Source organism: Coregonus clupeaformis, chromosome 6 (genome assembly GCF_020615455.1).
Source record: "Coregonus clupeaformis isolate EN_2021a chromosome 6, ASM2061545v1, whole genome shotgun sequence".
NCBI classification, from domain to species: Eukaryota; Metazoa; Chordata; class Actinopteri; order Salmoniformes; family Salmonidae; genus Coregonus; species Coregonus clupeaformis.
The window spans coordinates 31609300-31634922 of record NC_059197.1 but is presented as its reverse complement, the minus strand read 5'-3'; the positions used below and the strand labels follow the sequence as shown (position 1 = coordinate 31634922).

The 25623-nt window shown below is 47.2% G+C and overlaps 1 protein-coding gene across 6 annotated transcripts in view; it reads right to left on the bottom strand.

The window, feature by feature from the left end:
- ryr1b (ryanodine receptor 1b (skeletal)) overlaps positions 1-25623 on the bottom strand; it is a 215757-nt gene that overhangs the window by 131641 nt on the left and 58493 nt on the right. For all 6 annotated transcript variants that reach the window (XM_045220046.1, XM_045220041.1, XM_045220050.1 and 3 more), the window contains exons 23-41: positions 24791-24874; positions 23900-24059; positions 23473-23620; positions 23140-23345; positions 22508-22682; positions 20758-20966; positions 17714-18057; positions 16044-16173; positions 15690-15850; positions 15227-15392; positions 15020-15106; positions 14637-14863; positions 8246-8437; positions 7791-8043; positions 3594-4190; positions 2769-2969; positions 2486-2597; positions 2310-2376; positions 1793-1872 (exon numbers count right to left, since the gene is read on the bottom strand). In XM_045220046.1, coding sequence (XP_045075981.1) covers positions 1793-1872; positions 2310-2376; positions 2486-2597; positions 2769-2969; positions 3594-4190; positions 7791-8043; positions 8246-8437; positions 14637-14863; positions 15020-15106; positions 15227-15392; positions 15690-15850; positions 16044-16173; positions 17714-18057; positions 20758-20966; positions 22508-22682; positions 23140-23345; positions 23473-23620; positions 23900-24059; positions 24791-24874 — 3599 coding nt within the window. The remainder of the gene's footprint in view (positions 1-1792; positions 1873-2309; positions 2377-2485; positions 2598-2768; positions 2970-3593; positions 4191-7790; positions 8044-8245; positions 8438-14636; positions 14864-15019; positions 15107-15226; positions 15393-15689; positions 15851-16043; positions 16174-17713; positions 18058-20757; positions 20967-22507; positions 22683-23139; positions 23346-23472; positions 23621-23899; positions 24060-24790; positions 24875-25623) is intronic.

Genomic DNA, 25623 nt, shown 5'->3' with positions numbered 1-25623 from the left:
AGCGCTTCTCTCCCTGGCCCTCGCTCTGGTAACCCAGCCTCCACCCTTTTGCCATGGCGTGGGCCCCAGCCATCAATCTCATTGAGTAAGTCTCCACTCTCTCTTTGCTTTTGTTCTGCTGGTGAAGGTTGGGTTTCAGATGTGTTTTGACCGTGGGTTCTAGTGCTAGCTGGTTAAGAGTAAGTTAGTTGTGCTCTGACTTGCTGCTTTACCGACCGTGGTGGTTTCTGTGTGGATTTACCTGACGTTTTATTGGATCTAAATCGCTGTCATGCACCTGCCCACTGGCTCCTATCTGTTCTTCCTGTTTGCGCTCTGCCATGGATTACTATGGTTTCCCCCTTCCTGTTTTTTTCCAGACCAAATACTACTCCTCCCTTGATCTTCGCCGCCTGAATAATAACAATGGCCTCTCCTCTGATGTCCTTATCCCTGCCTGATCATCATGCATCCTACATAGACACCGCTACCTGCATCGTGGCTCACGTTGGAACTGGTCTGTCAACTATACTACTGGTAGCAACGTTAACTCCCTCTGGCCTCACTCGTATCCTGCTCCCAATCCATCATCTCATACTGTAAGTGCCTTCAGCCTACCACTATCCATAGACTCACCTCTCAGTCTCACAATACTAACTTTGCTCTCCTCAACAAAATGATTAGCTCTCCTCCTCATCTGAATCCATAGCCTATAAATCGCCTTGCTCCATGACCAGTATACTTGTGTACCGTCCTCCTGAAGCTGATCAATCATGCCTGTAAATCCTAAACTGGGTTCATATCCAAATCCCAACCCTCCCCTCCCCATACACTGATACATCACACTCTTTCCCTTCTTTGAGCCCACCCCTCTCTTTACACATGTCTTGTTTGAGCCCACCCCTCTCTTTATACATGTCTTGTTTGAGCCCACCCCTCTCTTTATACATGTCTTGTTTGAGCCCACCCCTCTCTTTATACATGTCTTGTTTGAGCCCACCCCTCTCCTTATACATGTCTTGTTTGAGCCCACCCCTCTCCTTATTCATGTCTTGTTTGAGCCCACCCCTCTCCTTATACAGGTCTTGTTTGAGCCCACCCCTCTCCTTATTCATGTCTTGTTTGAGCCCACCCCTCTCCTTATACATGTCTTGTTTGAGCCCACCCCTCTCCTTATACATGTCTTGTTTGAGCCCACCCCTCTCCTTATTCATGTCTTGTTTGAGCCCACCCCTCTCCTTATTCATGTCTTGTTTAGTCTGATGTTTTGTTGTTTTTCTTTTTCATTTCTATAATTGTAAAGCGACTTTGGGTCCTTGAAAAGTGCTATATAAGTCCCATGTAGTATTATTATTATTATTATTATTATTATTATTATTACCAACTCATAGAAGTAGTAGAAGAGGAAAATGACAGACGCCACAATGGGACAGATACAAAGATGTGTAATCTAACCAAGTATTAGGGTTAGGGATATACTAGAGTTAACCTCCTGGTTTGACCTCCTCGTCCTCCTCCTGGGTTAGGGGTTAGGGTGGTGAATGTGTTCTTACTGGGTTTGACCTCCTCCTGGGTTAGGGGTTAGGGTGGTGAATGTGTTCTTACTGGGTTTGACCTCCTCCTGGGTTAGGGGTTAGGGTGGTGAATGTGTTCTTACTGGGTTTGACCTCCTCCTGGGTTAGGGGTTAGGGTGGTGAATGTGTTCTTACTGGGTTTGACCTCCTCCTGGGTTAGGGGTTAGGGTGGTGAATGTGTTCTTACTGGGTTTGACCTCATCCTGGGTTAGGGGTTAGGGTGGTGAATGTGTTCTTACTGGGTTTGACCTCCTCCTCCTCCTTTGGCTCCTCCACCACCTCCTTCTTCTTCCTCAAGTTCTTCACCTTCCCCACCAGCCTAAGGAGATATAACACAATACTACTTTATTGTCCATATGTTATAACACAATACAACTTTATATTGTCAGTATGTTACAATACAACTTCATATTATCAGTATGTTATAATACAATACAACTTCATATTATCAGTATGTTATAATACAATACAACTTCATATTATCAGTATGTTATAATACAATACAACTTCATATTATCAGTATGTTATAATACAATACAACTTCATATTATCAGTATGTTATAATACAATACAACTTTATTTGTCAGTATGTTGCAGCAAACAACAGAAATGTGTATTCTACTCTCTTCAGTTGTCAACCCCCCGGATATCGCACACACACACATCCCACACACACTTTTGAGAAGAGGACAGAGCAGTCCCGGGATTCGAACCGGCAAACTTTCGGCTAAAGGTCCACCCCTTAGAGTTACCTACCGGCCCAGGCGCCCTCTCAGAGAGGTGTCCACCTCCTCTTCCTCCTCCTCCGCCTCGATGTGCACACCTGGAGGAGAGAAGGATACATGGTCAGTTAGCTCTCCGTGTGTGTGTGGTGTTTTGGAAGGTTGTTAGGATGTGCTGTGGGTTAGGGGTCAGGGGTCAGGGTTACTGACCACAATGTATAAGGATGTCAGTGTGGAAGTCGGTCAGTGTGTCTCTGGTCTCCTCCGGTACTGGACACTCCTCCTCCTCCGGACCATGCTTGAAGTTGGTCAGCAGGATCACCTGACAGGAGGGACACACACAGTTAAGTATCATCAGCATCAGATGGCACTACTCACTAACAGAAACAGGAAATAGACTAGTGTCCTGTCCAGAGGGTGTACTGGTACATCAAGCTGCCTCACCTTACACCTTACCTATGGGCTGTTCTGGCTCAGACAAGACTAGTTGTACCTGGTCCTGAGGTGGGGAGCGGAACTCTCGTGTCTTGCGTGCGGTCTCGGCAGCGCTCATGGAGAAGGCCTGCATCAGCAGGTTATAGCGAACCCTCTGATTGGTCTGAATGGCGTTGACAAACTGATCTGAGTACGCCACGATAGCCTCCACCCTGTGCCTCAGTTCACAGTCACAGAAGTACTGCAGCAGCGTACACATCTGAGAGGGAGGTAAAGAAAGAGGAGAGAGATTAGTACACAAAACAGCAGCATTACACTCACAACTAGCCTTTATGAGTTTGAGTCCTGAGCAGCATGAATGTGCGTACTTCGTTCATATAAACAATTGTCTTCTCTGTGATTTCAGCATATGAGAAACATTGTATATTTTGTAGGTTTTGTGTGCATGCCTTTTTTAGTTATGTTGATAAATGAGGCAAAGTATTTACACATCATAAATCCCTAACTTGAAAGTGTAAAAACACATACAACATATGTAGAAACAACTGCCCTTTTTCTGGGCCGCTAATTGCTTTTGACAAACAAAGCGGTCTGAAAAAAGTCTGGGAGCCCCTCTGTTGAATTTTTTTATCCTGATGTGGCCCTCGAGACATTATTGCCCATCCCTGGTCTATGTGGTGATGCAAAGACCTTTACTAGTGAAGGTCATTTAAATTATTTTCAGTTAGACTTTTAATTTGTTCACCTGAAAGAGCCGGCTCCGAACAGCTCTTCGTTCAGTAGCCATGATTGTGTTAAATAGACATGGGAGGGGCCTCTGACTGGGGCCTCCAAATCACTAAGACCACCCTTAGTACTCACATGGCTGTCAGAAGAGACTCACCTGCAGTTTGACAGACTCTGGCAGCTTCATCTGCAGTAGTCCCTCCTCCAAAGCGGCCTCCTCCTTCTCTAACTCCAACTCTGTCGCCGCTATGTTCTTCTCCTCTTCTGTCATCTCTTTTTCCTCCCCCTCCTCCTCTTTCTCCTTCTCCTCCTCCTTGTGTTCCTTCTCCCCCTCCTCCTCCGTCTCCCCTTCTTCTTTCTCCAGGTTTTTCAGTTCCTCATCCTCCTCTTCCTCCTCCCCTACTCCTTCATCATCTGCCTCCTCCTCTTCCTCCTCTTCCTCCTCTCCCTCTTCCTTCTCCTTCACTTCTTCCCCCTCTTCCTTGGCAGTAGCATCCTCTCCCTCTGCCTTCTCTCCCTCCTCCTCCTCCTCCACCACCTCCTCTTTCTTCCCAGCGAACACATTTGGGTCAATCATCTTGAGGATGTGTTTAACGTCTTCGTCGTTGAAGATGCCCATGATGAGGAGAGTGCTGATGAGCTTCAGGATGGGGACGAAGTGGAACTCTACGCTGCCCCCTACTGGGTCCCTCATAGCTTGGCTACCATCCAGCACTGCCTCTGTCAACATGCTGATGGCTTTGGTCTTCAGTTCCTGAGGAGAGATGAGGTATGGGTTACAAATGAACTACTAACTTAAAGTTAGTTAATAACTAGCTAACTAGCCTTACCAACCCACCTAACCCTAGTCTGTGGCCTTGGTTTACTTGACTTTGAATTGTTAGAAGTATTGGACGGGGGCAAATAAACCCCCTGAAGTCGATTGACGCACTGCACTAGCTCCCTGTGTGTTTACACTGGATACTTCCTGTTTCTTACATAGGCTCCGTGACACTGTACTGAGTTCACCGATTGCAGCCAATGCGCCTATTCCATAGACAGTGTTTTTCCAGACATGACAGGATCCGGACAAGAAAATCGTCACGGAATCGTCTGTAAAACCCAAACTAACTAAACTCCACCATGGAAAGCTGAGACTCATTGACAAGAGGGTTGTTTAGCGGTACGACAGTCGTCTGAAGTGGCTGACGCGGACATCCCAATTCTGAAGAGGTCTTCTCACAAAACTGACTGTCCAGACGGTTTAAGCTACAAACTTATACGAACCTTTAAATGAATCATTAAAATGCAAATCAATTTATAACATTTTTGACATGCGTTTTTCTGGATTTTTTTGTTGTTATTCTGTCTCTCACTGTTCAAATAAACCTACCATTAAAATTATAGACTGATCATTTCTTTGTCAGTGGGCAAATGTACAAAATCAGCAGGGGATCAAATACTTTTTTCCCTCACTGTATATTTGGTTGTATTTTTTTAACTTTCACTTATGCAGCTAGCTAGTTTAGCCTCCTCAAACACCCGGCTCAAACAGCGAGAGGGATACTATGTTAGCTAGCTAGCTATGGCTATCCAACACTGGAACTCTTCCAAGTCAAGGTAAGCTTTTGGTGTTATGAATTTATTGCCACCCGGGGCCCTTCGGTGTAACTGCTTAACTGCTTGCTGACTGTACACTGTAATGCATGATTGTAGCGGGTTTACTAACGCGTTAGTTCTAGTAGCTATGTTGACTATGACGTTAGCTAATATGGTGACAACGATGTAGGCTGTGTTTAGTGGTTATGTTATGAAGGTTTGGCTTGGAAAGTTTTTTTTGCCTGGTCACAGACAGCTGATGTGTTGAGCACTGAAGCCCACAAGCGAAGGGAAAAGGTGAGAGGAGGAGAGCATGTAGATGAGAGAAGGAATTATGCTGTTTGTATGTGGCTGATATGAAAATGAACTGTGTTTGCGTGTGATCAGGGGTGTATTCATTCCGCCGATTCTGTTGAAAAACGTTCCTTAAACAGAAGCATACGGAACTAAACGGGGATAAACATACCTGAATTTGTCCAATAGAAACTGTTGGACTAATGATTACACCCTAGATCAGCTAGATGCAGGCAAGAGTGTGCAAGGCGGTATTGAATGTGTCACTGTCTGTCACTTTGATTACTCAAAATTCTCTCGACCTGTGCACCTACGTTGTAAACTTTGAGTGTCATGTAGTAGCCTAAACCTATCGATGTTACATTGAACTGGGTGAATGGAATATGAATGACAGTCATCCAATATGCCGTAATAGAAATAAGGCCATGCTCATAAACGGCACCGACTGCCACTGGTGAGTAACCATTTGATTTCAGCAGCTGGGACAAACAGAGCGGTAAAAGCTTTTGGAGCGTCTTGAAATCATTTTCCTTCTCTAGATTTTGAACTGTTGGAGTTATCACCGACTATGACCCCTGAAAGGACTCTCAGAAACGCGTATGTTTCTTCTGTTTATGACACAAGCTGTGACTCATTTTATAAGAGAGAGTGATGAATCTGTACAGAATAACTTGAGGAAAATGAATTGATTCTCCACAAACAACCCAAAGAATGTTCGATCATCCCTGAACTTTTCAATATCTTTCCAATGCATTTCGATCACTTCAAAGCTTCCTCCAGACTAACGTTTTTCATTACCTGATTTGACATATCTTTGTGCTATTACTTTTATTGAGATAATGGCAATAGGGTCAGATTCAAAGGATCCATCATATTATTGTTACACATTTGTCTCCAAGTGTCCTAAAATAGAGTCAGAGAACCAAATACACTATACAAAAGTATGTGGAAACCGCTTCAAATGAGTGGATTCGGCTATTTCAGCCACACCTGTTGCTGACAGGTGTGTAAAATCGAGTACACAGCCATGCAATCTCCATAGACAAACATTGGCAGTAGAATGACCTTACTGAAGAGCTCAGTGACTTTCAACGTGGCACCGTCATAGGATGCCACCTTTCTAGCCCAGCTAGAGCTGCCCCGGTCAGCTGTAAGTGCTGTTATTGTGAAGTGGAAACGTCTAGGAGCAACAACGGCTCAGCCGCGAAGTGGTTGGCCACACAAGCTCACAGAACGGGACCGCTGAAGCGCGTAGAAACTCAGAGTGCTGAAGCTCGTAAAAATAGTCTGTCCTCGGTTGCAACACTCACTACAGAGTTCCAAACTGCCTCTGGAAGCAACGTCAGCACAATAACTGTTCGTCGGGAGGTCATGAAATGGGTTTCAATGGCCGAGCAGCCGCACACAAGCCTAAGATCACCATGCGCAATGCCAAGCGTCGGCTGGAGAGGTGTAAAGCTTGCCGCCATTGGACTCTCTGGAGTGATGAATCACGCTTCAACATCTGGCAGTCCGACGGACGAATCTGGGTTTGGCGGATGCCAGGAAAACGCTACCTGCCCAAATGCATAGTGCCAACTGTAAAGTTTGGTGGAGGAGGAATAATGGTCTGGGATTGTTTTTCATGGTTTTTCACGGCTAGGCCCCTTAGTTCTAGTGAAGGGAAATCTTAACACTACAGCATACAATGACGTTCTAGACGATTCTATGCTTCCAACTTTGTGGCAACAGTTTGGGGAAGGCCCTTTCCTGTTTCAGCATGACAATGACCCCGTGCACAAAGCGAGGTCCATACAGAAATGGTTTGTCGAGATCGGTGTGTAAGAAATTAACTGGCCTGCACACAGCCCTGACCTCAACCCCATCGAATAACTTTGAGATGAATTGGAACGCCGACTGTGAGCCAGGCCTAATCACCCAACAACATCAGTGTCCAACCTCACTAATGCTCTTGTGGCTGAATGAAAGCAAGTCCCCGCAGCAATGTTCCAACATCTAGTGGAAAGCCTTCCCAGAAGAGTGGAGGCTGTTATAGCAGCAAAGGGGGGACCAACTTCATATTAATGCCCATGATTTTGGAATGAGATGTTCGACGAGCAGGTGTCCACGTACTTTTGGTCATGTAGTGTAGCTTGATCGTTCATGGTAGTAGTATCTTAAATATCATGTATGAATCCATTTGACTTTGCGACCCCCAAGCCCCCAAACCCCCGCTCTCCGATGGGATTGGAGACTCGCCCCCAGTGATTTTGTTTAACAAAAGTGGCTCCCTCAGAAATATCAGTGACTACCACTGGCTTAGACCTACAGGGGTTTAAACAAATGTCTGTACATACACCAGATTCAGCCAAAAGAGCCCTTACCTTAATTTACCTTAATTTGTACATCATGTGTCTTGTTGCATGTACCAAAGCCACACAAGAAGCTCTCACTCACTGGGCGGGATAGGAACAACAGAGTGATGTGATCTGAAGTGAATTACCTGCAGAGGGAATACAGGGCTGAGAGTGTACAGGTCGGGGTCCGTCCCAACAAAGTTGATGGCTGAGAAGTGCAGCTTGGGCCTGAGACAGGTAGTTAACCCGACACCCGGGAGGTCGGAGGCCTTCTCAGCATCAGGGTACAGGGTGATGCTCAGCGTCTCGGGGGACATGGGCACGATGAACTCCCGGTTGGTGCCCAGCCGTGCCCGCTTGGCTGACTCCAGGTGGATGGAGATCAGCAGGTCGTAGAACCTGGACAGGGAGAGGTTAAAGGTCAAAGGTCATATTACCTGGAGACGGAGAGGTTGACAATAGGAATTATTAAGTTGTACATTTGTTTTGTGCACAAGTATTTTTTTGAATAGTGTCTTGTAAGTAAGCCCATTTTGGGCTGGGCACCCAATGGTGTAAGACACTGAGATAAAACAAATAAATCAATCAATCAGATCTGTACCCGCTGCGGAGGGGGCCGGGCAGGTAGGTGTTCTCCATTGCGTAGAAGAGCTGTGATTCGTCGACATGTGAGCAGAGGGCGTGTGCTACACGGTTGTTGCCCAGGGCACAGACAGCGCAGTACAGCATCAGAGTGTGGAAGTGGAACTTCAGTAGGTCCAGCCGCTCAGACAACTCCAGGATGTCTATACACCTACAGGGACGGATCAGAACCGTTTCACCCTCTCAATATACGCAGGGTTGGGGAGTAAAGTGTTACATGTAAATATAACATAAACAAAAAGGCCTAGAGCGACATTTTTCACATGCAAATTGCACTTTTCTGTAGTGCTCAAAGCCATTCCATGAGAACACCATTTATTTTTTCAACTCGAAGCAATGAGCCCAATCAGTCCTCCGTGGCCCTTTTTATACCCGGTTCCTTTTTCTTGATCTTGTCCACATTCTGATTGTGGACACATTTTTTGACAGGTGTAGACGACTAAAAGACGCATTATGATCTGATCTTCATGACCACCTCCGGAGGTAGTCAGGGACCCATTGTTCCTGGATATCAATCAAGTGTAAACAGATCTGGATGGTCAAACCATTTAAATCATCATTATACCGGTCTCTAAAATCATTGACCGGTAGCACCATTGATTTATGGCATAATTTTTGAAATTATTTTTGGGGGACTTTTACCCCTTTTTCTCCCCAATTTCAAGATATCCAATTGGTAGTTACAGTCTTGTCCCATCGCTGCAACTCCCCTACGGACTCGGGAGAGGCGAAGGTCGAGAGCCATGCGTCCTCCGATACACGACCCTGCCAAGCCGCACTGCTTCTTGACACACTGCACGCTTAACCCGGAAGCCAGCCGCACCAATGTGTCGGAGGAAACACCGTCTAGCTGGCGACCGAAGTCAGCTTGAAGGCACCCGGCCCGCCACAAGGAGTCGCTAGAGCGTGATGGGACAAGGAAATCCCGACTGGCCAAACCCTCCCCTGACCCGGACGACACTGGGCCAATTGTCCGCCTCATGGGTCTCCCGGTCACGAGGCTTACTTATTTCCCTCATTAAAATGCAAATAAATTCATAACATTATTGACAAGCGTTTTTCTGGATTTTTTTGTTGTTATTCTGTCTCTCACTGTTCAAATAAACCTACCATTAAAATTATAGACTGATCATGTCTTTATCAGTGGGCAAACATACAAAATCAGCAGGGGAACAAATACTTTTTTCCCCTCACTGTATACAGATTAGGCTCATGACAACAGATTAGGCTAATAAATGATTTGTATTTGGGGTTATGCTCAGGTAAAACAATTTGGCTAATCTATATTTCCAAGTCCTATTCTTGAAGATCAAGTGCCGGGGGGGGGGCTAGGGTCAGTCTGTTATATCTGGTGTTATTCTCCTGTCTTATCTGGTGTCCTGTGTGAATTTAAGTATGCTCCCTCTAATTCTCTCTCTCTCTCTAACTTCCCGGAGGACCTGAGCCCTAGGACCATGCCTCAGGACTACCTGGCCTGATGACTACTGGCTGTCCCCAGTCCACCTGATGACTCCTGGCTGTCCCCAGTCCACCTGGTCGTGCTGCTGCTCCAGTTTCCACTCTTCTGCCAGCGGCTATGGAACCCTGACCTGTTCACCGGACGTGCTACCTTGTCCCAGACCTGCTGTTTTCAACTCTCTCTCTCTACCGCACCTGCTATTTCAACCTCTAAATGCCCGGCTATGAAAAGCCAAGTGACGTTTACTCCTGATGTACAGACCTGTTGCAACCTCTACAACCACTGTGATAATTATTTGACCCTGCTGGTCATCTATGAACGTTTGAACATCTTGGGGAAAAATCTGGCCTTCATGGCCATGTACTGTTATAATCTCCACCCGGCACAGCCAGAAGAGGACTGGCCACCCCTCAGAGCCTGGTTCCTCTCTAGGTTTCTTCCTAGGTTTCTGCCTTTCTAGGGAGTTTTTCCTAGCCACCGTGCTTCTACATCTGCATTGCTTGCTGTTTGGGGTTTTAGGCTGGGTTTCTGTATAGCACTTTGTGACATCTGCTGATGTAAAAAGGGCTTTATAAATCAAATTTGATTGATTGATATTAAATTAATTGGAATGACTGGAAATCTGACATACTTTGGTTTTTAATGTAAAGCTATAGCCTAATCGTATTATTATCTGAAAGTAATGGGTTAGAAGAAGCCTACATAACCAGCCCATAAAGTAAAACACAACATACATATATGTCCAGCTATGTAAACTCTAACATTGATTTATCCTGCAATAGATGTCACTTCAATTGGTAATATTCATTTTTTGTCTTCTTCTAATGCCTCTTAAGGGGAAAGTAATCTAAAAGTAACAAAGTAATCAGATTACATTACTGAGTTTGGGTCATCCAAAAGTTACATTACTGATTACAATGTTGGACAGGTAACTAGTAACTGTAACAAATGACATTTAGAAAGTAACTTACCCAACCCTGAATACACATACAGTACCTGCCTGTCGAGGACCACCCACCTCCTCTGTTCCACATGACTGAGAGAAACACAAGGAATTCCCCCATACTCTACTTCTAACAGCCAATCAATAAGACTCTTTCAGTCTTCTCATCTTAGTTGTGTGCAATTCAACAGCGCCGCCCTCTCTATTAGCCATCCATTTCCTGTTTTCAGGGGTACTAAATACACTTGTCACTTAAGTCCTGCTGGATTGATTGCTTTCATTGTGCTCCTGCGACTCTTTCATACTCTTGCTTGTGCCTTTTTTTGTTTTTTTCCCGTTAACGTTGCGACCGAGGAAATGTTTTTAATGACCTGTCAGACACACCACTGTAACGGCTGAAATGGGCTCAATGGAATACATTGTGTTACCCTTGAATCTGTAAGAACTAACGCTTTATCGGGGATGTAACCGTCTCGACACTTACACGATAGAGAAGAAAGATATTATTTTTAATCGGAGAGTATCCTCCTATTGACACACTTGTTGAATTATGCAAGAGAGAGTGACAACAGTCATTAATGAGGCAGTCTAGCAGGCACAGGTGAGTGCAGGTAGGGTGGACACAGCAGGTGAGGGCAGGTGGGGTAGACAGAGCAGGTGAGGGCAGGTGGGGTGGACAGAGCAAGTGAGGACAGGTAGGGTGGACAGAGCAGGTGAGGACAGGTAGGGTGGACAGAGCAAGTGAGGACAGGTAGGGTGGACAGAGCAGGTGAGGACAGGTAGGGTGGACAGAGCAAGTGAGGACAGGTAGGGTGGACAGAGCAGGTGAGGACAGGTAGGGTGGACACAGCAGGTGAGGACAGGTAGGGTGGACAGAGCAGGTGAGGACAGGTAGGGTGGACAGAGCAGGTGAGGACAGGTAGGGTGGACAGAGCAGGTGAGGACAGGTAGGGTGGACAGAGCAGGTGAGGGCAGGTAGGGTGGACAGAGCAGGTGAGGACAGGTAGGGTGGACAGAGCAGGTGAGGGCAGGGAGTTCACTGCACAGCTATAAGCGTCATTTAATAATGATCAAATATTTCTAAAATATTTAAATCTGGACACTTTCTGGTTTTGATATTGCTACTATGCAAGTAACCATTTCACTGTACCGTTTACACCTTCTGTATCCTGTGCATGTGACAAATAAACTTAGATTTTATTTGATATAGTGTGTGTTTACCAGAGACGGTAATGTTAAGAACAACATGACCTGCACCAAAATCAGATTAGGATATAGGCCAAGGACTAGATCAAGTGTATTTATACCTGGAGTTTTCCCTTATTGTAGGCGACTACTTTTACCACTTTTAGTCTTAATCTTTGGTTGTTTACTACACTAGTCACTCTGTTTAGCACATGGCCTCACATGTGAATCCTTAAAGAGATGGGTGGGGCTAAGGCTTAAGAGGGTGGGAACGATGCTGAATGGGTTTAGACAAAGAAGAGCTCTCCAGTAGGTGTACCAAAACATTCAAGGACCATTTTCTCAAAAGTGGGGTTACATGTTTAACAACTTTCAAAGCAGAATTACTTTCCCATTGTTCCTCAACTGCAAGCTCTGAGTCTCTACTTTTATCCAACATTTAAAATGTTGTTACATAAGACCGAATCGAGGCAGTCGGTCAAATGTTTTCTGTGCCAGTAAAATGTTTTATTTGCTCAATTCAATCAATATCTGATGGATTATAACGATTCTAAAAGTTTGGAGTATCTTCATCCATTGTCCAACTGTTGCATTTATTAGAATTGTTTTTAAAACCTTTTAACAATTTCGATGACCGTTGCTAATGTAATTGTTTATTTTCTGATTTTAGTCCAAATCCATGTATTTCAGTGTTGTCACACCCTGGCTCTGGGACTCATTATGTTGAGCCAGGGTGTGTGCATTCTATGTGTTTATTTCTATGTTGGTAGTTCTGTTGTGTCTATTTCTAGGTTGTTGTATTTGGTTGTTCAAATGACTCCCAATCGGAGGTAACGAGTGTCAGCTGTCGGCTCGTTATCTCTGATTGGGAGCCATATTTAAACTGTGTGTTTTCACCTTGTGGTTGTGGGTTTTTGTTCCTGTACAGTCATTGTCACTGTGGACTTCTCGTATCGTCATTTGTTTTGTGGTTTTCGTGTTGCACTTTAAATAAAGTCATGTTCGCTCAACGCGCTGCGCTTTGGTCCACTTCCTCATTAGACGATCGTGACAGAAAAACCCACCATACCAGGACCAAGCAGCGTGTCCAGGAACAGGCAACCTGGACGTGGGAGCAGCGTCGGAGGGTCGAGAGGCAACCCCAAGAAATTTTTAGGGGGGGGCACACGGCATGGACGAGGGAGGCAAAGATGGGGCGAATCCAGGAGGCCACCAGGCCAGGGGTACACCGCCCTGTACGTCCTGTGCAGATGCCTCACACAGAGTGTGTGAGGGTAGGCATTCAGCCAGGACGGGTGGTGGCCGCTCTTCACTCCAGGTCTCCTATCCGTCTCCACAGCCCGGTCCGGCCTGTTCCTGCCACCCGCACCAAGTCTACGGTGCGCGTCGCCAGCCCGACCCGGCCTGTTCCTGCCACTCGCACCAAACCTACGGTGCGCGTCGCCAGCCCGGTCCGGCCTGTTCCTGCCACCCGCACCAAGCCTACGGTGTGCGTCGCCAGCCCGACCCGGCCTGTTCCTGCCACTCGCACCAAACCTACGGTGCGCGTCGCCAGCCCGGTCCGGCCTGTTCCTGCCACTCGCACCAAACCTACGGTGCGCGTCGCCAGCCCGGTCCGGCCTGTTCCTGCCACCCGCACTAAGCCTACGGTGTGCGTCGCCAGCCCGACCCGGCCTGTTCCTGCCACTCGCACCAAACCTACGGTGCGCGTCGCCAGCCCGGTCCGGCCTGTTCCTGCCACTCGCACTAAGCCAGGGGTGCGAGAAGTCAGCCTGGTAAGGCCCATTCCTCCTCAACGCACCAAGCCAGGGGTGCGAGTCGACAGCCTGGTAAGGCCCATTCCTCCTCCACGCACCAGGCCAGGGGTGCGCGTCGTCAGCCTGGTAAGGCCCGTTCCTCCTCCACGCACCAGGCCAGGGGTGCGAGTCGACAGACTGGACCAGGGGCGCATTGGGGGGTGTATTGAAGGGTGGTGGTCAAGGCCGGAGCCAGAACCGCCACCGAGGAGGTATGCCCGCCCAGCCCTCCCCTGTTTTGGTTAGTTGAGGCGCGGTCGCAGTCCGCGCCTTTAGGGGGGGGTACTGTCACACCCTGGCTCTGGGACTCATTATGTTGAGCCAGGGTGTGTGCATTCTATGTGTTTATTTCTATGTTGGTAGTTCTGTTGTGTCTATTTCTAGGTTGTTGTATTTGGTTGTTCAAATGACTCCCAATCGGAGGTAACGAGTGTCAGCTGTCGGCTCGTTATCTCTGATTGGGAGCCATATTTAAACTGTGTGTTTTCACCTTGTGGTTGTGGGTTTTTGTTCCTGTACAGTCATTGTCACTGTGGACTTCTCGTATCGTCATTTGTTTTGTGGTTTTCGTGTTGCACTTTAAATAAAGTCATGTTCGCTCAACGCGCTGCGCTTTGGTCCACTTCCTCATTAGACGATCGTGACAAGTGTCTATAATATATGGGTAAGTTGAGCTATACCTAACCTAAACATCTCAATCAACTGTTGGGCTATTGTATATTTACAGTATTTGCAAAGATTATTAAAACGATTAAAACAATTTTGAAAAGTAATTAATTGAAAATGGCCCAAAAGTTGTCTATGACAATATCCCAATGTTGCTAACTGAATTGAGCCCAACCCTGTAGTGTACAGTCTATCTCTAACCAGTTCTCCTCTGGTATGTACAGGGCCATCATGACAAGGCGTTAGGGCTAGTGTGTTGTCTCAGGGCTAGGGCTAGTGCGGACGGTGTGTTGTATCTAACCTGTTCTCCTCAGGTATATGCAGGGCCATCATGGTGAGTGGTTCGGTACACTCCACCATCCAGCCCAGCCTCTCGCTGACCCTGCCGACCTCTGGGTCCAGGAAGTGGTTGGGCATGCGGGACCAGATGACGGGGGTCAACATCTGGATGTCCAGCCGGGGTGGGCACTGAGGCACTGGGTTCTTACGCTCACTACGGAACATGGCTGCCGAGATGGGCATGATGTTCTGAGAGGAGAAGAGAGAAGAAGTAGTGAGGAAAAATACATGACAGTGGTATGGTCATAGACATCTCAATAAGGAGATGACAGTGGTATGGTCATAGACATGAGGAGGATGTGGAGGAGGAGGAAGGGGGAGGAGGAGGAAGAGGAGGGTTCTGACCTTGAGTTTCCCCAGCTCCAGCTGTACCATGTTCTGACTGGAGGGCTGGACGAACACAGCAGGAAACAGCTTTGTGTTGGGCTCCACCTGGAACAAACAAAAAACCTCTGTCAACAACAACCACCCAGTCATCCTCAGTGACATAGCCAACATGTGCACAGGAGTCTCACCACACACACACACACACACACACACACACACACACACCTGGTAGAAGGTGTTTATCTCCTTCCCATTGGCTGTGAAGGTCATGAGGCCTGTTGCCAGGTCAACCAGGCAGCCAACCACAGTGTCCTCCTGGCTGAACCTGGCCTGCTGGGAGCTGCTGCCGAAGTCTCCACCCCAGACCATATAGCAGTTACTATGCTTCATACTGTAGACACAGACCAGTTATAACCTGTTATTGACATCTATAACCTCTCCTCCCCAGACCATATAGCAGTTAATATTCTTCATACGGTAGACACAGACCAGTTATAACCGGTTATTGACATCTATAACCTCTCCTCCCCAGACCATATAGCAGTTCCTATGCTTCATACTGTAGGGACAAAGGGATCACTACAAAGACAATACAAATCAATGTATTTCTAGAAATCCCTAAACTTAACACAGAGACAGTGAAACATGGGTGTAATATCCGTCCAGGTAGACGTGTGAGGACACTCACCTGTCGTGGATGTTGCCCTTGTCATCTCCCACGGTTAAGGTGACGTTCCGGACCTTGGAGAGATCAAAGGTGGGGTCGTACATGTGGTAGTCGGGGGTTACCCAGCCAATCCACACCCCACTGGGCTCCTGGCCGGCGAAGATCCTCACTGAGTAGTAGTACTGCAGAGATGCAGAGGGGGAGGGACATTCAGAGTTAAGGTACATACTGGGGATACTACGAAGAGACCATGGAAATAGGGAACAGTCATGATTAGGGTTCCAGTTAACCTTCCCAGGGATCCAATAAAACATTTACATTCCCAGGATTGCCTTGAGTTTGTAGTGGTGTGTGTGTGTGTGTGTGTGTGTTCACCGTGGTGGTGTTCTGGATAATCTCCACATCATCTCTGTCATCTGGGACCACGTCCTGCTGTAACCGTGGCACCAGGGGAGGGGTCGGGGGAGGGTTGATCGTAGCCGCCTTCTTAGCCCTAGCAAATAACCTGGACACACAGCGGAGTCTGATGTATTTATTTGCCTTTATGTAACCAGATAAGAGAACACATTCTATTTGACTTATTTATCTTCTCTCTGTAGCTGACTACCAGCTCTAAGTCTCTGCTATCCCTTTCCTTAATGATCCGCATCTCTACCCTCTGTTCTCCTCTACACATCCCCGTCAGTCACTCCTAACCCTCTGTTCTGCTCTACACATCCCCGTCAGTCACTCCTAACCCTCTGTTCTCCTCTACACATCCACGTCAGTCACTCCTAACCCTCTGTTCTGCTCTACACATCCCCGTCAGTCACTCCTAACCCTCTGTTCTCCTCTACACATCCCCATCAGTCACTCCTAACCCTCTGTTCTCCTCTACACATCCCCATCAGTCACTCCTAACCCTCTGTTCTCCTCTACACATCCCCATCAGTCACTCCTAACCCTCTGTTCTCCTCTACACATCTCCATCAGTCACTCCTAACCCTCTGTTCTCCTCTACACATCCCCGTCAGTCACTCCTAACCCTCTGTTCTCCTCTACACATCCCCGTCAGTCACTCCTAACCCTCTGTTCTCCTCTACACATCTCCATCAGTCACTCCTAACCCTCTGTTCTCCTCTACACATCCCCATCAGTCACTCCTAACCCTCTGTTCTCCTCTACACATCCCCATCAGTCACTCCTAACCCTCTGTTCTCCTCTACACATCCCCATCAGTCACTCCTAACCCTCTGTTCTCCTCTACACATCCCATCAGTCACTCCTAACCCTCTGTTCTCCTCTACACATCCCATCAGTCACTCCTAACCCTCTGTTCTCCTTTACACATCCCCATCAGTCACTCCTAACCCTCTGTTCTCCTCTACACATCCCCATCAGTCACTCCTAACCCTCTGTTCTCCTCTACACATCCCATCAGTCACTCCTAACCCTCTGTTCTCCTCTACACATCCCCATCAGTCACTCCTAACCCTCTGTTCTCCTCTACACATCCCCGTCAGTCACTCCTAACCCTCTGTTCTCCTCTACACATCCCCGTCAGTCACTCCTAACCCTCTGTTCCCCTCTACACATCCCCGTCAGTCACTCCTAACCCTCTGTTCTCCTCTACACATCCCATCAGTCACTCCTAACCCTCTGTTCTCCTCTACACATCCCCATCAGTCACTCCTAACCCTCTGTTCTCCTCTACACATCCCCATCAGTCACTCCTAACCCTCTGTTCTCCTCTACACATCCCCATCAGTCACTCCTAACCCTCTGTTCTGCTCTACACATCCCCATCAGTCACTCCTAACCCTCTGTTCTCCTCTACACATCCCCATCAGTCACTCCTAACCCTCTGTTCTCCTTTACACATCTCCATCAGTCACTCCTAACCCTCTGTTCTCCTTTACACATCTCCATCAGTCACTCCTAACCCTCTGTTCTCCTCTACACATCCCCATCAGTCACTCCTAACCCTCTGTTCTCCTCTACACATCCCCATCAGTCACTCCTAACCCTCTGTTCTCCTCTACACATCCCCATCAGTCATTACTAACCCTCTCTTCTTGCCCTTCTCTGACACCGTGTCCTTCTCTATCTCGGGCGTCTCCTTGGCGACAGATGGTTCCTTTTCCTTCTCTTCCTGCTCCTTCTTACTGGCCGACTTCTTCAGAACCTCAAACTCTGAGTCCGGCTCCACCTCCAGAACCTCATCCTCGTGGATGGTCAACTTGTGGGTCAGGGGCGTGGTCCCGGCTGGGATCTTGAAGACTTCGTCAAACTCCACGGGCATGCTCAGGCGGAGGAACAGCATGTCAGTGTTGGCGTTCTGGGAGCCGAATGTCTTGTGGCTCAGCTTCAGGCAGGGAGCACTGTCCACTGTCCCGTCCACGCGTGACACCTGGAGGGGAGAGAAGAAGAGAGCTCCATGAACAACAGTGACAGGGAAATACAAGAAAACTCCTAGATCACTAAAGAAACCTCCCGTCTCATCACTAGAACCTCCTGCAAAACGTATTCCATGTCAAGCATGACTTACTGTTGTTGCATATCTCAAGTCATACCTACCTGCAATCAACCTCCTCTGGAAGTATCATATCTCTACAATGGGTTTTACTCAATACATGTAGCTCCTACTGTATATAAGAAACACATAAGTCACATTTCATTTTAGGGGTCAAGTACAGTTCCTCAAAGTGGCGAGATGATTCCCTCTCTAAATAAAGCCTCTCTAACTAAATTATGATGATTCCCTCTCTAAATAAAGCCTCTCTAACTAAATTATGATGATTCCCTCTCTAAATAAAGCCTCTCTAACTAAATTATGATGATTCCCTCTCTAAATAAAGCCTCTCTAACTAAATTATGATGATTCCCTCTCTAAATAAAGCCTCTCTAACTAAATTATGATGATTCCCTCTCTAAATAAAGCCTCTCTAACTAAATTATGATGATTCCCTCTCTAAATAAAGCCTTGTAGTGTATTAGGATTATGTCTTTGTTAATGTTTTTCAGGTAGAACTGAAAAGATGTTTATTTTAGTTAAAAAGTAGCCATTTGTAGGGTGACGCCCCAGGGGAGACAGGTGATTGGACAGCAGAGGGAGCAACCCATATTTTTGCATTCCTTATAAGTATGGGCTAGACGAAGGGGGGTTAGAAACAGACAGATTATTTTGGGACACTGTTTCTCCAGACACTGCAGGTCTGTAAGCTTATGCTGAAATCTTGTGATATGAATAAAACTTGTGATCAAAGTTCAGTATAAGCGGACTCCTTTGTTTGACAGCAATAATTGCCAGCATCGACGCGATAAACTACAGCCTCTCTAACTAAATGATGATGATTCCCTTTCTAAATAAAGCTGAAAGCACCTTGAAATTAATTTGTTGTAAGAAATGTGCTATATAAATAAAGTTTGATTTGATTTCAATAAGTTAGACTCAACGAACGCTGTATGATACATGATACCCCAAATCTTAGTATCCCTAGTCTGATACATGATACCCAAATCATAGTATCCTTAGTCTGTCTGTATATAGGTCAGTACCTCAATGTGTTGATGATTATTGGGTCAGCTACCTCAATGTGTTTGTGGTTATTGGGTCAGTACATCAATGTGCTGGTGGTTAGTGGGTCTTACCTCAATGTGTTGGTGGTTAGTGGGTCAGTATCTCAAAGTACTGGTGGTTATTGGGTCAGTACATCAATGTGTTGGTGGTTATTGGGTCAGTACCTCAATGTGTTGGTGGTTATTAAGTCAACTAGCTCAATGTGTTGGTGATTATTGGGTCAGTACCCCAATGTATTGCTGGTTAGTGGGTCAGCAACCTCAATGTGTTGGTGGTTATCAATGTGGTCCTCTGTAGCTCAGTTCGCCAGGATAGTGGGTTCGATTCCCGGGTCAACCAATACTTAAAATGTATGCACGCATGAATGAAAGTCGCTTTGCATAAAAGTGTCTGCTAAATGGCATATATTATATAATATCATAATGTGTTGGTGGTTATTGGGTCAGTACCTCAATGTGTTGGTGGTTATTAAGTCAACTAGCTCAATGTGTTGGTGATTATTGGGTCAGTACCCCAATGTGTTGGTGGTTATTGGGTCAGCTACCTCAATGTGTTGGTGGTTAGTGGATCAGTACCTCAATGTGTTGGTGGTTAGTGGGTCAACTACCTCAATGTGTTGGTGGTTATTGGGTCAGTACCTCAGTGTGTTGGTGGTTATTTAGTAAACTACCTCAATGTGCTGGTGGTTATTGGGTCAGTACCACAAATGTGGGTGAGTTACCTCAATGTGTTGGTGTTTAGTGGGTCAGTACCTCAATGTGTTGGTGGTTATTGGGTCAGTGTCTCAATGTACTGGCGGTTATTGGGTGAGTATCTCAATGTACTGGTCGTTATTGGGTCAGTACCTCAATGTGTTGGTGGTAAGTAGGTCAGTACCTCAATGTGTTGGTGGTTAGTTGGTCAGCTACTTCACTGTGTTGGTGGTTATTGGGTCAGTACCTCAATGTGTTGGTGGTTATTGGGTAAGCTACCTCAATGTGTTGGTGGTTATTGGGTCAGTATCTCAATGTGTTGTTGGTTAGTGGGTCAACTACCTCAACGTGTTGGTGGTTTTTGGGTCAGTACCTCAATGTGTCGCTGGTTAGTGAGTCATTATTTCAATATGTTGGTGGTTAGTGGGTCAATATCTGAATGGGTTTGTGGTTAGTGGGTCAGTATCTCATTATACTGGTGGTTATTGGGTCAGTACCTCAATGTGTTGGTAGTTATTGGGTCAATACCTCAATGTGTTGGTGATTAGTAGGTCAGTACCTCAATGTGTTGGTGGTTATTGGGTCAGTACCTCAATGTGTTGGTGGTTATTGGGTCAGTACCTCAATGTGTTGGTGGATATTGGGTCAGTACCTCAATGTGTTGGTGGTTATTGGGTCAGTACCTCAATGTGTTGGTGGTTATTGGGTCAGTACCTCAATGTGTTGGTGGTTATTGGGTCAGTACCTCAATGTGTTGGTGGTTATTGGGTCAGTACCTCAATGTGTTGGTGGATATTGGGTCAGTACCTCAATGTGTTGGTGGTTATTGGGTCAGTACCTCAATATGTTGGTGGTTAGTTGGCACTGGGGCGAACTGTGGCAGGCTCTTGCTGAACCACATGGTAATGTCTCTCTTCATGTTGATGGCGAACGGTTCGAAGCCCTCCTGGAGACCACAGATGGCGAAGTAACGCAGGCTGCTGACGTTCTGACCCAGGTTGATCCTGCCCACCTGAGACAGGCCCAGGGTACATACTGGGATGAAGCCTGGAGAGGTAGAAGGGGAGAGTTAGGTTCCCTATATAGTGCACTGCTTTTGACCAGGGCCCATAGGGAAACGGAGCTGAAGGAGAGTTCACGTTCTGACCCAGGTCCTGGAGATCTGTAGTGCATGCAGCATTCTAATCCAGCCCAGCACTGGCGCACCTTGTTTAAACCATCAACTAATGGTTGAACCATGTGTGATACCGCTGGGATGGAACCATGTGTGATACCGCTGGGATGGAACCATGTGTGATACCGCTGGGATGGAACCATGTGTGATACCGCTGGGATGGAACCATGTGTGATACCGCTGGGATGGAACCATGTGATACCGCTGGGATGGAACCATGTGTGATACCGCTGGGATGGAACCATGTGTGATACCGCTGGGATGGAACCATGTGTGATACCGCTGGGATGGAACCATGTGTGATACCGCTGGGATGGAACCATGTGTGATACCGCTGGGATGGAACCATGTGTGATACCGCTGGGATGGAACCATGTGTGATACCGCTGCACACCCTGTAGCTACCTAGACCCCTACAGCCTGTATTAAACCACCCTGTAGCTCCCCAGACCCCTACAGCCTGTATTAAACCACCCTGTAGCTCCCCAGACCCCTACAGCCTGTATTAAACCACCCTGTAGCTCCCCAGACCCATACAGCCTGTATTAAACCACCCTGTAGCTCCCCAGACCCCTACAGCCTGTATTAAACCACCCTGTAGCTACCCAGACCCCTACAGCCTGTATTAAACCACCCTGTAGCTACTCAGACCCCTACAGCCTGTATTAAACCACCCTGTAGCTCCCCAGACCCCTACAGCCTGTATTAAACCACCCTGTAGCTCCCCAGACCCCTACAGCCTGTATTAAACCACCCTGTAGCTACCCAGACCCCTACAGCCTGTATTAAACCACCCTGTAGCTCCCCATACCCCCTACAGCCTGTATTAAACCACCCTGTAGCTCCCCAGACCCCTACAGCCTGTATTAAACCACCCTGTAGCTCCCCAGACCCCTACAGCCTGTATTAAACCACCCTGTAGCTCCCCAGACCCCTACAGCCTGTATTAAACCACCTTGTAGCTCCCCAGACCCCTACAGCCTGTATTAAACCACCTTGTAGCTCCCCAGACCCCTACAGCCTGTATTAAACCACCCTGTAGCTACCCAGACCCCTACAGCCTGTATTAAACCACCCTGTAGCTCCCCAGACCCCTACAGCCTGTATTAAACCACCCTGTAGCTCCCCAGACCCCTACAGCCTGTATTAAACCACCCTGTAGCTCCCCAGACCCCTACAGCCTGTATTAAACCACCCTGTAGCTCCCCAGACCCCTACAGCCTGTATTAAACCACCCTGTAGCTCCCCAGACCCCTACAGCCTGTATTAAACCACCCTGTAGCTCCCCAAACCTCTACAGCCTGTATTAAACCACCCTGTAGCTCCCCAGACCCCTACAGCCTGTATTAAACCACCCTGTAGCTCCCCAAACCTCTACACAGTGTATATTGAACCGTGACAACACCACTCTTACCTTCTCCTATCTCTATGTCCTTGAAAGCCATCTCGGAGCCAGAGTCGCTGATGAGCATCTCTCCGTTCAGGGTGAACATAATGTTCTGTTCGGTCAGGTCGATCATACACCCCACCACGTCACCTGACTGCCACTGGCGACCAAACGGGTCATTACCCACGTGCCAGCGCTGGGCCTGGAGGGACAAGCAAATTCAAAGTTAGATAAATAAAATAAAGAAAGAAATCTGTAATATAAATATGAAACTATGAAAAAGTAAACTAAAATGTATTAATACAGTATGAAAAATGTATGCACTCACTAACTGTAAGTCGCTCTGGATAAGAGCGTCTGCTAAATGACTAAAATGTAAATGTGAATACACTGGTTTGGTAAAGAATCATAAAAAAAAAAAAACATCTCTGGACTAATGGCTTGGTAAAGATTCTAGGCCTACGGATACACAAAGACACATTAACTCGTTTATTCCTTCATCATGTGTTTGGGCGAGTAGCATGGGTAGACACCCTTTCCCAGAGAATCGTCTCTGTTGTTCATCATCCGTTAATGGATGACCTACATTTTTTTTTACATGACATCCCTGTGTGGCCCTAGCCTAACCCAGCTCTAGACTGCCAGTGATTGTGACATACCGTTTTTCCGTTGAAGACCCAGGCCAGCTCGTCTGCTCCCAGCTCATTGTCAGCCCTGACGTTGGGTCGGGCCCAGCCCACTCTCATCTCTTCGGTCGTCACTGCCTCAAACTCAAAGTACCACTTCCCAGACGTGACCGCGTACGACTTCTCAGCACGGAAGATGCGCACCTTATCCCCACGCACGTCGTCCAGGCCAAGGCCAGCTAGAGAGAGAGAGAGAGAGAGAGAGATGGAGAGAGAGACAGTGAGAGAGAAGGAGGGAGAGATTTGCGTATGGAGACCTCGTTTCTCCTCCTGTCCTTCATTAGCAAGACAACACCATAGACTCACTGCTCTCCTGGTCTGGAGGCTCGATGTTGTATCCATAGCCAATGAGAGTGCGCACAGCGTTGTTAACGCTGTCTCGGTTGGTCTTCTTGGTTCTCTCATCCAGCAGGTTATAAGGAACCAGACGTGGGTTACGCTTGTTCATGATGTCCTGGGCACAGGAAGAAAACAATCATATATTTCACCATAATAACTTTTTATAGTGTTGCCTATACACCTGTAGGGGGAGTTCTGTTGTATCAGCTATGGACATGCTAATAACACAATGTAGAATGAAAGGAGAGGATGATCATGTTGTGGTAATGGAGATAAAAGCCTGCACACAGACCTGATCTGACCAAGACTACTGCAGACTAAATATTGTTTATCCTAGTGGAGGATTAAAGTACTTGGGAGCAGTGTTTATTCTGAATGGTGTGAAGGAGGATACCTGCACGATGCTGTAAGTCCATCCCTGGCGCACGCGGTCCCGCGCCCACACATTGTGGCCGTTCTCTGCCAGCTTCTCCACCAGCTGGTTCTGATTGGGCGTCAGCTTGACGTGGCTCAGGTCCAGGGGGGCGGGTTTATATCCATTGCTCATTATATAGCTGAGAGAGGGAGGAGCAGGGAGAGGAGGGGAGAAGAGAGGGAGAGAGAGAGAGAGAGAGAGAGAGAGAGAGGAGGGGCAGGGAGGGGAGAAGAGAGAGAGAGAGAGAGAGAGAGAGAGAGGAGGGCAGGGAGGGGAGGAGAGAGAGAGAGAGAGAGAGAGGAGGGGCAGGGAGGGGGAGGGGGAGAGAGAGAGAGAGAGAGAGAGAGAGAGAGAGAGAGGAGGGGCAGGGAGGGAGGGGAGGAGGGGCAGGGAGGGGAGGGAGGAGAGAGAGAAAGAGAGAGGAGGGGTAGGGAGGGGAGGGGAGGAGAGAGAGAGAGAGAGAGGAGGGGTAGGGAGGGGAGGGGAGGGGAGAGAGAGAGGGAGAGAGAGAGAGAGAGAGAGAGAGAGAGAGAGAGAGAGAGAGAGAGGAGGGGCAGGGAGGGGAGGAGAGGGTGAGATATAGATTTCTATTGGCAGTAGTGTAAAGGAAGGAAGAAAGGAAGAAGGGAAGGCGGGAGGGAGAGAGAGAGAGAGAGAGAGAGAGAGAGAGACAGAGAGAGAAAGAGGGAGAGAAAGAGAGAGAGAGGGAGAGAAAGAGAGAGAGAGGGAGAGTGAGAGAGAGAAAGAGAGAGACAGAGAGAGAGAGAGAAAGAGAGAGACAGAGAGAGAGAGAGAGAGAGAGAAAGAGAGAGAGAGAGAGAGAGAGAGAGAGAGGGTGGGAAGATGGGAAGATGGGAGGAAGGGACTTACGTCTTTGGCATTTTGATTATCTTCAGGTTCTCCTCAGCCTTCTCATCTCCCATGCCCACATGGCAGCCCAGGGCCAGCAGAGTCCTGGAGGAGAGACACAGAGATACAGCATTACAGACCAACTGGGGACCGACACAGAGATACATTACAGACCAACTGGGGACCGACTGGGGACCGACACAGAGACACATTACAGACCAACTGGGGACCGACTGGGGACCAACACAGAGACACACATTAGACACATTACAGACCAACTGGGGACTGACTGGGGACCGACACAAAGATACACACATTAGACACATTACAGACCAACTGGGGACCGACTGGGGACCGACACAGACATACACACATTAGACACATTACAGACCAACTGGGGACCGACACAGGAATACACACACTACAAACAAACTGGAGACCTTTACACACACAGGGATACACACACTACAAACAAACTGGAGACCTTTACACACACAGGGATACACACTTTACAGACCAACTGACTGGGGACCTTTACGTTACATTACCTTTACATTATTCCTGGACTAAAAGGCACTTTCATTTGACATTCTCTGGCTATGGGAAACCAGCCAAGGGCTCAGCACATCTATTATTGTCAGGGCGTACGACACAGCTGGAAGCAGTAGACAACTAAGGACAGGGACACTGATTTCAGTGTTTTCCCAGACATCCACTGGTTGTAGTTCCTCCCTTGTATTACATTACATTACATTATTATATTATTATATTACATTATATTATTATATTACATTATATTATTATATTATTATATTACATTATATTATTATATTACATTATATTATTATATTATT